The sequence below is a fragment of the Loxodonta africana genome, chromosome 22 (assembly GCF_030014295.1).
Source record: "Loxodonta africana isolate mLoxAfr1 chromosome 22, mLoxAfr1.hap2, whole genome shotgun sequence".
NCBI classification, from domain to species: Eukaryota; Metazoa; Chordata; class Mammalia; order Proboscidea; family Elephantidae; genus Loxodonta; species Loxodonta africana.
In genome coordinates, this window is record NC_087363.1 from 23,411,162 (window position 1) to 23,426,780 (window position 15,619).

Below are 15,619 nucleotides of genomic sequence, written 5' to 3' on the forward strand. Positions count from 1 at the left end.
GCTCCTATCTACTGCCTTTTTTTTTTTTTTGGCAAAAAAAATCTTTTAAAATCACTAGATCATGTTGTAGTTTTGGTTCAAACTTAAAATATCTGTGTAAATACTTACACAGGCACATATTCACTGAAGTATGTTACATTATGCTGAGAACATGTGAATTCATGATGGTGGCACTGTCAGCCCTTCCCATCATGGAACCTTCTGCTTATGAGTGTACATATATTAAATTTGAAAGCTAAAATTCTTCTGTTTTTAGACTTAAAAAATTAAAATGAGTTTCCAATGTTTCCTTCATGTACCCCAATGATTTTCTTACCCACTGCAGTTGGGGAACGCTGCCTTTAGACAGTATGGTTTTGTCAGTGGGTGTGTAGAATGTGTATTGTTTAGGATTGGTTTTAACCTGAAAAATACCATCTTAAGTCAGATGTTTATTTTTACATAAAATAAGTGAGGAAGTTGTGGCTGCCACAATCATCTGGAATCCAGGCTCCTTCTAGCTTTTTGTTCGCCATACCCAGAGTATGACATTTACTCTCACATTCCAGGATAGCTGCTTGGAAACCAGCCCTCACTCCCAGTTCAAACAGCAGAAAGGAGGAAGAGGATGAAGAAGGGCATGTGACTTGCCTTTAAGGAACACTTCTTGGAAGTCCCACTGTACACTGTTGATTATATCTCATGGTCTAGAACTTATTCCACACCTAGCTCTGAGAGAAACTAGGAAATAAAGTCTTTTAGTTGGACAACAAAGTACACAGCTAAAAATTGAAGAACTGTTTTGATGGGGAAAGATAACAGTTGGGATGAGTGACTAGCAGTGTTCCAGATGGAGTCTATATGTCCTTTTGTTTTGTTTTTTGGTAACAGCTTTACTGAAATATAATTCTCTTACCTTACAATTCACCCATTTAAAGTATATAGTTTAGTCCAGCACAACTGGATGGTACCCGGCTACCAACATTGATTGCTCTGACAGAGATCATGGTAGAGGGTCCTGGACAGAGTGGGAGAAAAATGTAGAACAAAATTCAAACTCAGAAAATAAGACCAGACTTACTGGTCTGACAGAGACTGGAGAAACCCCAAGAGTATGGCACCCGGACCCCCTTCTAACTCAGTACTGAAGTAACTCCTGAGGTTCACCCTTCAGCCAAAGATTAGACAGGCCTATAAAACAAACAGTAATACATGTAGTTCAACCATGTATATGATACTAAATGGGCACACCAGCCCAAAAGCAAAGACGAGAAGGCAGGAAGGGACAAGAAGGCTGGACGAATGGAAATGGGGAACCTGAAATTGAGAAGGGGAGAGTGTTGACACGTTGCGGGGTTGGCAACCAATGTCACAAGATAATAGGCATATTAATTGTTTAACGAGAAACAAATTTACTCTGTAAACTTTTACCTAAAGCACTGTATATGTATGTATATATGATGCTGTGGATGCCATTCTAGAAAAAAATAACAGCAGAGAAAATGTTTATGCTATAAAGATAAATTTTAAACGTGTGCAAAAAAAAAAGAAGCATAAAGTTTGATGGCTTTTTAGAATATTCACAGAGTTAGGCAACCATTACCACAGTCATTTTAGAGCAACCTTGTTGCTCCATTAGCAGTCACTTCCTATTTCTCCCATGCTCTCTTCTTTACTTTGTCTCTCTGGATTTGCCTATTCTAAATATTTCCTGTAAATGAAATCATACAATGTGTGGTTCTTTGTAACTGGTTTTTTTTTTTTTTTTTTCTTCACTTACATAATTGTTTCAGGGTTCATCCATATTGTCACATGTATCAGTATTTATTACATTTATTGTCAAATAATATTACATTGTTGATGGACAATTTGAGTGTTTTCACTTTTCAGCTATTATGAATAATGCTGTTGTGAACTTTCGTGTACATGTTTTTGTGTGGACATATGTTTTCATTTCTCTTGGGTGTATACCTAGGGGTAGAGTTGCTGGGTCATATGGTAACTCCTTATGTTTAACCATCTGAGGAACCACCAGATTGGAAGCTCCACATTCCCATCAGGAATGTATAAGGGCTCCAGTTTCTCTACATTCTCACCAACACTAGTTACCTTTTTTATTATAGCCACCCTAGTGGGTGTGAGGTGGTTTTCATTTACATTTCCTTTATGACTAATGATGTTGAGCATCTTTTCACATGTTTATTGGCCATTTCTATTACCTCCTTTGGAGAAATGTCGATTAATTTCATATTCAGAATTTTCGTCACTAGGCTGTAGAAATAGTTGATTTTTTTATATTGACCTTTTATCATCTAACCTAGTTTATTAATTCTAGTAGTTTTTAGTAGATTCCTTAGAATTTTCCATATATAAGCTCATGCCCTCTGCAAATGGAGATAGTTTTATTTCTTCCTTACCAATGTAGATGTGTTTTATTTCATTTTCTTACCTAATCACCCTAGCTAGAACCTCCAATAATGTTGAATAGCACTTACATTTGATTGCCGCTACAAGAGCAGACCACCTTGTCTTGTTCTTGAAATTTGGGGGGAACATTTTCAGTCCTTTCACCATTAAGTATGATGTTAACTATGGGTTTTTTTTTATAGATACCCTTTATCAGGTTGAAGAAGTTTCCTTCTATTCTTAGTTTGCTGAATGTTTTTAATCATAAAAGGGTTTTCACTTTTGTCATATGAGATGATCGCCTGTCCTTTATTATTTTGATATGGCGTATAATTGATTTTTGGATATTAGACTAACCTTGCATTACTGGGTAAATCTCACTTGATCATGGTGTACAATCCTCATACATTGCTGGATCCAGTTTGTTAATATTTTGTTGAGGATATTTGTATTTATATTCATAAGAGATACTAGCCTATAGTTTTCTTACGATGTCTTTGCCTGGTCTTGGTATCAGGGTAATACTGGCCTCATGATTGAATGAGTTGAGAAGTGTTCCCTTCTCTTCTGTTTTTTTTTTAAGAGTTTATGAAGAATTGGTATTCTTCATTAAATGTTTGGTATAATTCATCAGTGAAGCTATCTGTGTCTGGGCTTTTCTTATGGTAGTTTTTCTCTTTTTCTTACTAGTTCAGTCTCTTTGTTATAGTCTATTCATATTTTCTTGTTCTTGAGTCATTTTCAGTAGTTTGTGTTTTTCTAGGAATGTCTCCATTTCCTCTAGGTTGTCTAATTTATTGGCATGTAATTGTTCATAGTATTCATTTGAGTCTTTTCCCTTTTTTCTTTGGTCATTCTAGCTAAAATTTTTCCAATTTGTTGATTTATTTTTTTCCCCCTGAAGAACCAACTTTTGGTTTCGTTGATTTTTCTCAAGTTTTAGAGACCAGGATATACCTTATGCCTCTTGTGGGAAATCTGCATTTTTGTCATTACCTATATAGGAGATGCTACATGGTTTAAAATTAGGAAAGGTGTGGTCAGAGTTGTATCCTTTCACCATACTTAATATGTATGCTGAACAAACAATCCAAGAATCTGGACTATTATGAAGAAGAGTGCGGCATCAGGACTGGAGGAAGACTCATTAACAGCCTGTGTTATGCAGATGACACAACCTTGCTTGCTGAAAGTGAAGAGGACTTAAAGCACTTACTGATGTAGATCAAAGACTACAGCCTTCAGTATGGATTACGCCTCAGCATAAAGAAAACAAAAATCCTCACAACTGGACCAGTAAGCAACATCATGATAAAGGGAGAAAAGATGGAATTTGTCAAGGATTTCATTTTACTTGGATCCACAGTCAGCGCCCAGGGAAACAGCAGTCAGGAAATCAAATGACACCTTGCATTGGGTAAATCTGCCGCAAAAGACCTCTTTAAAGTGTTAAGAACAAAGACGTCACTTTGAAGACTAGTATGCCTGACCCAAGACATGGTATTTTCAGTCATCTCGTATGCATACAAAAGCTAGAGCCCTGGTGGTGCAGTGGTTAAAAGCCTGGGAAACCCTGTGGGGCACTTATACTCTCTCCTGTAGGGTCGCTGTGAGTTGGAATCAACTCAGCGGCAGCAACAGCTGGACAATGAAGAAGAATTGATACCTTTGGATTATGGTGTTGGCAGAAGAACGAACAAATCTGTCCTGGGAAAAGTACAGCCAGAATACTCCTTAGAAGCAAGGATGGGAAGACTTCATCTCTCATACTTTGGACAAGTAATCAGGAGGGTCTAGTTCCTGTAGAAAGACATCATGCTTGGTAAAGTAGAGGGTCAGCAAAAAAGAGGAGACGTTCAGTGAGATGAATTGACACAGTGGCTGCAATAGTGGGCTCCAACATAGCAATGATTGTGAGGATGGTCCAGGACCAGGCAGTGTTTTGTTCTGTTGTATATGGCGTCACTGTGAGTTGGAATTGACTTGATGGCACCTAACAACAACAGCACCTTCTCTCTGAAGTATCGGAGAGAGGCACAGTCTTGTCTGACCTGCTTCAGAGAACTGAGGCTGTGAGTGTAAGTAACTTCTGGACTTACACCTGTTTTTCTTAAGGTGGCGTTAATATTTGACCTTGGTTTTTGTTTGTGAACTGGAAAATCTAGGACGTTGGAACAATAAAGGTTTATGGACCAAAGGGAAAATTGAGAGAGAAGAGAACAGTATTCTGGGATGTTGAATGGTCTCCTATCTCCTTTTGTTTTCAAGTTAAAGAAATAAAGAAATGAGGCAGTTGCTGGATATGTTCTCCAAGACCTGCCTTGTGAAAGGAATTTGAAAACCAGTTATACTGTCTGGTCGATTCTGACTCATGGAAGCCCCATGTGTTTCAGTGTAGAACTGTACATATGGTTTTAAATGACTGTGACCTTTCAGAAGTAGATCACTTTCTTCTGAGGCACCTTTGGGTGGATTTGAACCACCAACCTTTTAGTTAGTAGCTGAACACTCAGCCATTTGGATACTGGACTTTTTGGTGCCAATTGGAAAAGTGTACTAGAATTTTGTGTTTGGGTGGGCTAATGGAGGCTTGTGCCTCAAAGTCAGAAAAGTGTGTGTCGTAGCCTGATGACTTTTGTGTTTCCCAGATAACACCCATGTCTTCTGTTTCAGTGATGGCTGCCATCAGGAAGAAACTGGTGATTGTTGGTGATGGAGCTTGTGGCAAGACCTGTTTGCTCATAGTCTTCAGCAAGGATCAGTTCCCCGAGGTGTATGTGCCCACAGTGTTTGAGAACTATGTGGCAGATATTGAAGTGGATGGAAAGCAGGTGAGGCCACCTTCCATAACAACTGGTACCATTTTGCACGTTAGGTTTTTCAGTGTCTGTAAAGAAGTAGGCCCTTTTGCCTCTTCAGTGCATAATACAACAATAACAAAAATGCTGGTAAGAGAGAAATCCATTCTCACCCTGACTTCTTAGCCCAACTTTATCCAGACTTTGCCCACATTCATATGTATTTCACATGGGGCAGCCTTAGTGTAAGTGCTCTTTTCAGCTTTATTTATATTTGAAATTTAGTATGCTGCCAAGTGGATAATGCTAACATGAACCTGTTTATATTGATGGATTTTTTTTTTTAATTCTGTCAGAGTATTTCCTCAGATGCTCAAATGTGATATTACCACGTCAGAGAGTCGTACTGAAAATGTTTCTCAAAGTGTTTTACTTATCTAGCGCTACCAGCAGTAAAACCATTTAGACAATGTCCTCACTCACATTTAATTTTTTTTTTTTAACAAGTTTTTTGAGATCAACATAAAACAGGCTGTCATAGTTGCTTTAGTTTCCTGTCATTGACAGTGAGAATAGTGTTTCCCCATGTCCATCCTTAAAGCCCACTGGCAAGACTGGGGTAAGGCTTTTCTGGAATTAGAAATATATATTTTTTTATTATTACTGTCTCCATTTTGTTGTCATAATAATGTCATACCTGGCCTCTTGTATATCTCTTAAAGAATGAAATTCCTTTTGGAAATGGGTCAGCCAAAAAATAGATCAAGGGGCTTTTCTCCAACGTGCTTAGTCCACTTGGGTATTCAGTCACATCTCTCATATATTGATGGCGCCTGATAACATTGCCTCCCATAATTCTACCTCCCTTCTCATTTTCCTCCCTTACCTACTATCCTTTCCTGTTCGAGAGTCCCACCTAGGCCCAGTTTGTGGGACCATATGTAGGAAGTGTGTTAGGCCAAAAAAAAAAACACCGTAAACCAGTTGCTGTCAAGTCGATTCTGATTCATGGTGACCCTATAGGACAGAGTAGAACTGCCCTATAAGGTTTCCAAGGAGCGCCTGCTGGATTCGAACTGCAGACCTTTTGGTTAGCAGCCCTAGCTCTTAACCACTACACCACCAGCCACTCAGAATTCAGGGGTCCCTTGTTACAGGACCTTCAGATAGTTCTGTGATCATGGGTAAGCCACCTGACCTTTGAGCCTTCTTCATTTGTAAAGTGGTTTAAACCATTTTACAGGTAACTGTCAAGGTTCTATGAAGTAACTAAAGTGTTTGGAAGCACCAAACCACATTAAAATTGGACTGAATAATAGCATGCTTCAAAACCTCATTGTACAGTATGTAGTCTGTCTAACACAAATGCAAAAGTGGGCCACAATGATGGTTTTTATGCCATTAGGAACCCCAAGGAACCTCTCAGGGCCTGATGTGGATGAAAAAAATAGATTCCAGCTCAACAGAACTTTGCCTGGGTTCCAACGTGCAGGTCGTCCACCAGTGCAGAGCATAGCCAACCCAGCTTCAGTCATTTATCTTCCTGAATGTTTGGATATGAGTGTTTCTGTAGACCTGATAGGAAGACTGATTTTTTGTGGGGACAGGGCCTAGTTGTGACAAAATGGGTAGAAGTATACTGAGATCTTTGGACCTCCTATCACATAACTGCCCTCTATCTAACTTTGGTTGCCACACCATGCACAAAAAAGAATGTAATGGCTTGAGGGAGGCAGAGACAGGCTGGTATTTCATGGCACCTTTCTCCCCTGTCTGGTGAGTGTATATTGCTGCTTTTGTCCTGCCAGTCTCTCCAGAGACAGAGTGCCTGTGACCATCAACTGGGAAGGTGTTCTCCCATCTGACAGTATGGATGTGCTGGAGGCAGTAGAGCAGTACTTCTTCTGTCATCTCTCAAACCTTGTCCATGACTGTGGGTCTTGGAACAGACTGGGATCTTGTCTGTAATAAATTTAGGGATCTTGACTTAAAACCTTGAAGAATGGTTTATAAGTTTCTTTCTTGCACTGCCATCCTTGAACATGCTTGATGCTGGCAAGGTAAGGGAGCCTCTTACCCAGAGAGGGAACACCTGAAATAAAAGTGCTTTATCTGGAAGAGGTGTCATAGGCTGGCTGCCTGTTTCAGGGCAACTTGGGAACCCCCAGGGTGGGAGAGAGTGTTGGCTGGGAGTGTTGATGTAGCAGTGTGTACTAGCAGAGCCCTAAGAAGCCAGGCAAGATTTTAGGTGATCATGGTCCCAGGACTAGGCCTGCCAAAAATGGAAGTGTCCATTCTGACATGAGATAGGCCCAACACCCTAGAAAGGTTTATCAGTAGCCAGTCAGGATTGGGTGTGTCTGAATTGAACACTCAAGTGCCCATAGGGGAGGGAGTTTGGTAGGGAGTGAATGAGCTTTACGTGCTACGGTCAGACCGTTTATGAGGATTGGGTATTAATGTATCATAGATACATACACCAAGCTGACTGTGTGTATGACAGAGGGCCAGTGGAGGTTGTGAGTGATGTATCCTGGAACAGAAGCTGAGGATAGAAGAGATAATTAGCCATCAACTTGAAGAAAGAAATTGTATTTAGACACTGATAATTTGGGCTGTGATGGTCCTAGGAGAAGGGTGTAACAGGCACTGGAGGGAGAGCTCCTTGGGCCCCAAAGGGCCTCAGAGCAGAGGTCATCACTGAACATTCCATTTGGCTGTAAGAAGGGGTGACAGGGCTGGCTGCAGTGCTGGACAATGTAGAAGGGAATCTGTGTCCAGATCCCAGGTATCAGTGTACCCTTCTGCCACAGCTGGATAAACTCGTTCTCCCTTTTAGACAGTTTTTGAGCAGTAAAGGCAAACCCAGAGGCCTTTCCTGTCAGTGCAAACCTTGCCTAACACCTAGGCAAAGGTGTCTTTTCCCACTCACCAACTAAAATACAGGCTTGTCTCTGTTTGGAGCAAAGTGATGAGACAAAATAAGGAAAGGGTTGAATGAAAATCTATTAGAGAAAGTTTACTCAGTCTGTTTTGCCTTTTAAACACCCACCTGGTAGCATCATACATTTGATTTCTCCTCTTGTCTATCCATTTTCTTTCCTAAGTAAAATGTTATTTGACTCAGCACTTCTTGTAAGCTACAAAGTTATTTTTAACTTGTGTCACTTTATTTAGTTCTAGTATGTGTTTTCAAAATTAGCAATTTTGAGAAATTCCATCCTAAAAATTTTAAACATACCACCCACCTTTGGGCTTAATTCTAATAAAAGCGAACCCTCCTCTGTTTTGCTATTTGGGACAGTCTGCCACTTGAGTGTTCTGTTGTAAGCATCACTTACGCAAACAGAATTAACCTTGCACTCTTGGGGTTGTCTCTTCTTTCTGTCACAGGTAGAGTTGGCTTTGTGGGACACAGCGGGGCAAGAAGACTATGATCGTCTGAGGCCCCTCTCCTACCCGGACACTGATGTTATACTGATGTGTTTCTCCATCGACAGCCCTGATAGTTTAGGTGAGTGGCCCTGAAGCCTGATGTTGACTGTCACTCCCTGTGTATGGCTGACACCTGGTTTCTTGGGTCCATTCTGGGCACCAAGTGGCTGCACGGCAGAGTGAACTTCAGAAGAGGAGTCATCGGGGGCCAGAGTCCTGAAGCTTTGAGACTGTACTGCATGGTCCCTGGGTCACTTTTCTAGATCTCCCATGGCTGCCAGGTTTAAAATTGCAAAGCAAGTGAGTTCAAATACAGGGCCATTTCTTTGACTAAGAAATGGGGGAGGCTTTTTTGGTTGCCCACGCCTTTTTTCAGTACTTCATATTTAGCCTGCTGTTTCCTAGCATCTAGACTGGTGATTTGCTGTTTCATGGTAGTGTTTTTAAAGCCCTATTTTAGCCCTTTTCTAAAGTGTTTTAGCTGATAAAGGGAGCTCTGCACCTGACCATTCCCTTGGCCTAGGTGGCCGTATGCTTCAGAAGCCACTGTCACTTCAGAAGAAGACTGAATGACGCTGACCTCACACTCTGTGAAACAAGGCGCCAAAGTCCGAAGCAGAGTTTTTGGTTTGTGCTGTGGTGGTGGTAAGGTATCTTGCTTGGTGCTGCAGTTCTCTGTCATCACAGGACAGCAGGGGACCAAGGACACTGTCATTAGCATGAACAACCTTTGAGGGCCTTCTGGTAGCCCGGCCTGTGCTAGGCAGTTAGGGTTAGAGTGACTTTATGTCATGGTTTTCCCCACCCTACTGATGATACTAGGGGCGCTCTGAGATATTGAGCCACTTTCTCAAGGTCTTGTGGCCCAAGGAGCCAGGCTGAGATTGAGCCCCCTGTGCTGTGGCCTCCAGGACTGAGACAGCAGGCACTCCCTGCCATTGGTTTACTTTGGTCTTTTTCAGCAGTTGTGATTATTTTTCATTTTCAAACTCCCCTGGCTTCCTGTGGGGGGCTGCTGGAAGGGTCTGGAGGCTGGGAGCCTTGTGCTTTAGGCCAGAGAAAATGGAGCCCTGTGACAGTCTCCCCTCAGACACACACATTGAGGACTTCACCTGAATCCTCTGGGAATGAGGAGGCTGTGTGTCCTGCACTTCATCATCCAGAATATACTATAGGGATGAAAATAATGGTAGATGCAAGAAGTGCTTCCTCCTCAGACTTGCTCTTTTTCTTTAAAGAACACATCTCCTGGTTTTAATGGTCTTTGTCTTTTGACCTCTATCTCCTTTAGCCAGGATTTGTTTCTTGCTGGCTCCTCCCCCGGGGGGCAGGCCTTAGGGAGGAGTGGCGAAGTAGGAAGGAAAGGGTTAAAAAGAGCTTGAGCTCCCTGTCTGAGAGACAGGCATGCCTGGGGACAGGGTCTGGATGCTGGAAGATGCAGTACCGTTACTGGAGCGTGGGGTAGGTAGGTAAGTGCCCTCTGCTGAGCTGAATGAGCCTGGCCGGGAGTATGGGTGTAGGATAACAAACTGGACAAAGAGTCACAATCTGTATGTAGGTTTGAGCCCTGCTTCTGGCCAATCCTGGGACAATAGTTTACTTTTGGAGGAGGGGGACAGTAGGTGCAAAGTCCCTGAGCAGAAACAGGAAGGAAAGAGTCCAGCTCTTAGAGGTTTGAACAGGGCAGTCATGTGATCTCACTTACCTGTCAAAGGGATCACTGAGGCAGCTGAACGGAAAACTGACCACAAGGTTCAGGGATGAGAAGAAGTTTCAGCGCTGAGGCTATTTGGCTTCACCATTAGGTGTGCTGCTCTTTGTATGGCTCTGAGGACAGGAACACTACGCTACACTTCTTTGGAAACCCCTTTGTTTCCAGAAGGAGACTTTGAGTTTTGAGTTGCCACATTAGTGATGTAATCAACCCTGTAGCTGCGATAGCAAAGGAAGTGGTCGAATGTCAATCTTGTGCTGAAGAGTGGAGTCTCACTGAATCATGAGATTTTCCTGACCTCAGTTATGTAGCTTCTCTACCTGATACGGTCTTTCAACCAGAAGATAGAGCATCTTTCCATATCCTAAGTAACCCCTGCCATTTTGGTAATTTGTCTTGAAATCAGAGAGTGAACAGTTTATTTCTAAAACAGAGTCTTGAATAGCTGCACCATTTGAATGATTGTCATACTAAGCATGCAGTATGTGTTAGCTCATTGAATCCCCAAACTAACCCTGTGTAAGGTAGGTACTGTTGTTATCCCCATTTTATAAAACCATCCTTGAGGCTGAGATGTCTAAGGTGGTATAGGGAGTTGAACCTGGGCCCCTTGTCCACTGTGATGTGCAGTACAACCATTCCAAGTTATTAGAGTGTTGCCAAGAAGATGCAGCTGGTTCTCCCTCACTTTCAGAAGTCATTGTGGAGACATTTGAAATGTCAGTAACCCATAGGGTTGGGGTGTCATGCCGATAGCCTTCGAGCAAGGTGGATAGTGTGTGTGCGGCCCCTTGAGCCACACTGTGGCTCTGAAATGGGGCCCCTTCTGTGTAAGTGAAGGTCAGAATCATGTGACAGGGATGACCTGTGGGGAGGTTGCTTCTCAGGGGCAGGCAGTGCCATTGTGGAGCCACCCTGTGCTCTAGATCTTTGCTCCTCCAGAGCCTCGCCTGAGCAGGCTCTAGAGGAACTCAGCAGCTCCAGAGTTCTTTAATGCGACTAAGAAAAGTTGGTGGTTCTATGCTCAAGGGAGGGGGTTCAATTTTGTCTTTTTCTGTGGTTTTGAAACTAACAGGGTTCCATTAAATGTCCAAAAACTTCTGAAGCAGCAAGGAAGGTTTGTTTACAGTTTAATCAGAGCTCTTAAGAGATTCTTCAAAACTGAATTGTATGTATCCTCAAATTTTATGCATTTTGCTTCTTTCAGAAAACATCCCAGAAAAATGGACCCCAGAAGTCAAGCATTTCTGTCCCAATGTGCCCATCATCCTGGTTGGGAACAAGAAGGATCTTCGGAATGATGAGCACACAAGGCGGGAGCTAGCCAAGATGAAGCAGGCATGGTCTGGGGCAGGGCTCTGTCTTCCTGTCACATTCTTAAACCTGGGCCCCAGGAATAGAGGTTCAGGGGCCCATCAGAAACCCTCACGGGCCAGGCTGTTTCCAAGAGAGGCTCAGAAGTCCATTTGTTCTTCCTCCCTCGTTGACTGGGGCCTGCACACAGGGTCCCTAAGGCCCCTCAGTCATGTGAGATGGAGTGCCTCCCGTGAGGTAGTGCTGTGTCCCCAAGGACTGCCAGCCTCAGAAAAAGCTGTCACAGCAATAGTCAGTGTTCCAGAGGCAGGAACTTGAGACTTTTTTCTGTCTTCAGTTATAACCTTGGTAGATGTGAGACCAAAGGTAACATTAGTGGCAACAGAAGGATCAGGAAATCCTGAGGGCGAGGAGTCCAGCCATGGACAGAGACCCCAGTGCCTTTATAAAAAGGATGATAGAAGTGACATCTTGTCCTCTGTGCAGGCGGGTGGGCCAGTGGCAGGGCTTCCTCCCTGCAGGAGGAGTGTACTGAGACCTTCACCTGAGTGGGAGCCTAGTTTCTCCTACTGAAGTTTCTGTGTATGAATGAATGTCAAGATCAGGATCTATTTCCTTTGGTGGGCATTCAGTCCTCTGTGAAGCTAACTACAGGAAGATCCGTGGTGCACCCTGTCTCATAGTAATCTAGTGCTGCTATAACAGAAATACCACAAATGGGTAGCTTTAACAGACAAATTTATTTTCTTACAGTTGAGGAGGCAAGAAGTCCAAATTCAGGGTGCCAGCTCTAGAGGAAGTCTTTCTTTCTCTGTCGGCTCTGGAGGAAGGTCCTTGTCACTTTGAGCTTCTGCTTCTGGGGAGTCTTCACGTGGCTTATCATCTCCCTTCCCCCATGTCCACTTGCTAGTTTGTGTTTAATCTCTTTTATGTCTCAAAAGAGATTGACTCAAGATACACCCTACACTAACCTTGTCTCATTAACATAACAAGACAACCCGTTGCCAAAAGGGATTATAACCACAGGCATAAGGCAAAAACCAAACCCATTCATTGAGACCATTACAACTCAAGGCAACCTTACAGGACAGAGTTTCCAGAGAGTGCCCGGTGGATTCTCACTGCTGACCTTTTTGGTTAGCAGCCATAGCTCTTAAGCAGCCTGCCACCAGGGTTTTCACCACAGGCGTAAAGGTTAGGGTTTGTAGCACATCTTTTTGGGGGACACAGTTCAATCCATAACATCCTGCAGTGGGCAGCTTGAGGAGTTTTGTCCTTCATTCCTTAGTCTCCCAGGGCTCCTCTGACCTCTCCTTTCCTTGTCTCTGCTTCCCACAGTGGAGCTTATTTGATGGAGATTTTATATTTTGGGAGGAAGTCACTGCATATCAATTTCAGAATTCTGTAAGATGGAGCTCAAATCTGGGAGTTCAGCGACTTTGAAAAGAAGCCTTTTAGCTGAATTTGAATACTCTGTGCCTACTTACGTATGTGACACTGTTAACTGAAAGCGCTGTTTTCTCTTTGCCAGGAGCCGGTAAAACCTGAAGAAGGCAGGGATATGGCAAACAGGATTGGTGCTTTTGGGTACATGGAGTGTTCAGCAAAGACCAAAGATGGAGTGAGGGAGGTTTTTGAAATGGCCACGAGAGCGGCTCTGCAAGCCAGACGTGGGAAGAAAAAATCTGGGTGCCTTGTCTTGTGAAACCTCGCTGCAAGCACAGCCCTCATGCGGTTAATTTTGAAGTGCTGTTTATTAATCTTAGTGTATGATTACTGGCCTTTTTCATTTATCTATAATTTACCTAAGATTACAAATCAGAAGTCATCTTGCTACCAGTATTTAGAAGCCAACCATGATTATTAATGATGTCCAGCCCCTCTGGCCCACCAGGGCCCCTCTGACACTGCTCTAACAGCCCTCCTCTGCACTCCCACCTGACACACCAGGCGCTAATTCAAGGAATTTCTTAACTTCTTGCTTCTTTCTAGAAAGAGAAAAAGTTGGTAACTTTTGTGAATTAGGCTGTAACTACTTTATAACTAACATGTCCTGCCTATTACCTGTCAGCCGCAAGATATTCTGGTGAGTCTCCACTTCAGGACACTCCTCCTAAATGGGTCTCACTGGCATATCTCTGAAGTGGGCGTCCAGTTTTTTGAAAATGCGCTCAGCCGGAAAGGCCCAAGTCCACGCAGCTGTGGCAAAGTTACAGTTCTGTGGTTTCATGTTAGTTACCTTATAGTTACTGTGTAATTAGTGCCACTTAATGTATGTTACCAAAAATAAATATATCTACCCCAGACTAGATGTAGTATTTTTTGTATAATTGGGTTTCCTAATACTGATATTTGTCATCTCCGCAGAAAGTGTATTGGTTTTTTAAAAAAGAAAGTGTATTTGAAAATAAAGTCAGATGGAAAATTCCTTTTAAAAATTCCCGTTTTGTCAGTTTCTCTGATAAAAGATGGCCATATGACCCCTTTTCAGCCCCACTTATCCCAGTACCCCCTCCCCAGAGCTGGGCTAAGTATATAGGAATTTGGTTTTATGCCTGAGGCTATTAGACACTTTGGAAGGTGGCTTAACCTGTCTTAACCCCAACTGCAGGGTCTGGCTCTAGTCACAGTGCTCCTTTCTCCACTGTGTCCAGGTTCCCTCCCAGAGGAGCCACCAGTCCTCTTGGGTGGCACTTGGTTTCTCTTTTCTCTCCGGCTGACTAAACTTTTTTTTCTGTACCAGTTAATTTTTCCAACTAATAGAATAAAGGCAGTTTTCTAAACTTGCTGTATCCTGGTGTTTGTGTTGCTCTCTCCAGGGCTAGGAGCAGAATGGAAGGACTCAGCCGCCTGGCCTAGCTCACTCTGGAGAGGTTCCCTGAAGGCAGCAAAGTGCCAGCTGCCTCCCTTTTCTCACCCATGCCTGACCTGGCTTCCCCCAAGAATGTGGAAACTTGATGCTGTGTGTCATTCAAGTTCAGTGTGTGGGTGGAAATACAGCTTTCTAAGGACACATGAGGGATAACTTCAGGCAGTCATTCTTCTGGGAGCATCCCTGAAGTATAACCCCTTCCTCTACAGACCTCTGTTTTCAGTGTCTTTCAGTTCCAGGCCTGAGCTCCAGATAAAGTAGGCTAGGGATGGAAGATGGCCTGAAATCAGCTGGGTTCCCTCAGTCCTGTATGCTGTTGGACCCCATTTCCATGGGCTGGGGCAGGGCTTGGGTGGTACCTGGAGCCTTAGGGCCCTCCTGGACACAGAGCTGTAGCAAAACCTATTTAAGGATGGTGCTGCACTGGGGGCAAAAAGGGAGGAGGGAGACTGGAGGTGAAGGCCCTCCTGGCAGTCTCAGAGTGGAAGGGAGGGAGTTAGAAGATGCGCTTTTATTGAGGCTGGGATTGCCCCGAAGCCTGGAGCCCTGCCTGTCCCGGGCATTGTCCGTGCTTCCCCATCTTGCCTTTCCTAGAACAGCAGAGCCTTGGCGAGGAGAGAACCTGCTTCGGCTGCTGCTGGCAACGACACCATCGCCGCAAGTCACGACTCGCTCCATGCGTCTGGCGACACTAGGGCACATACTAAGTGTAACATGGCACAGGAAGGGCGGTGTCGGCACTACCGGCGCCCGCTGCTGCTACCACCGCCATGCCCTGAGGAACCTATGAGGAAGAATCAGTCGTCCTCGAGGGCCCAGGAAAAAAGTGCCCAGAGCGCCCCTAGGCGAGGGGCCGGCCCTATAATGCTGAGCCTGACCAGAGTGTCCGCGGCTCCACCCGGCTTGGGTGGTGCCCGCGCCCAGCCCCACCGAGCCCGCCCGCCCCGCGGGTCCCCAACCCAGGGAGGAGCTTCGGTCTGCGAGGGAGGGCGGAAGCCGGATGAGGCGGGACCCTCGGGCCAGGAGTGGGCGGGGCGGCCGGAAAGTGCCTAGGCCATGTGACCAGGCCATCGGCTAGTTAAAAAGAGGTGCCTCCCGCCC

The 15,619-nt window shown here is 44.0% G+C and overlaps 1 protein-coding gene across 1 annotated transcript in view; it reads left to right on the forward strand.

Annotated features, from left to right (window-relative positions):
- Window positions 1-14,438, forward strand: part of RHOA (ras homolog family member A) — a 52,120-nt gene extending 37,682 nt beyond the window's left edge. Inside the window, exons 3-6 of the mRNA XM_003409660.4 lie at window positions 5,059-5,216; window positions 8,577-8,697; window positions 11,540-11,670; window positions 13,178-14,438. Of these exons, the coding sequence (XP_003409708.1) occupies window positions 5,061-5,216; window positions 8,577-8,697; window positions 11,540-11,670; window positions 13,178-13,351 (582 nt within the window). The 5' untranslated portion in view covers window positions 5,059-5,060 and the 3' untranslated portion in view covers window positions 13,352-14,438. The remainder of the gene's footprint in view (window positions 1-5,058; window positions 5,217-8,576; window positions 8,698-11,539; window positions 11,671-13,177) is intronic.
- Window positions 14,439-15,619: the final 1,181 nt, after the last annotated feature.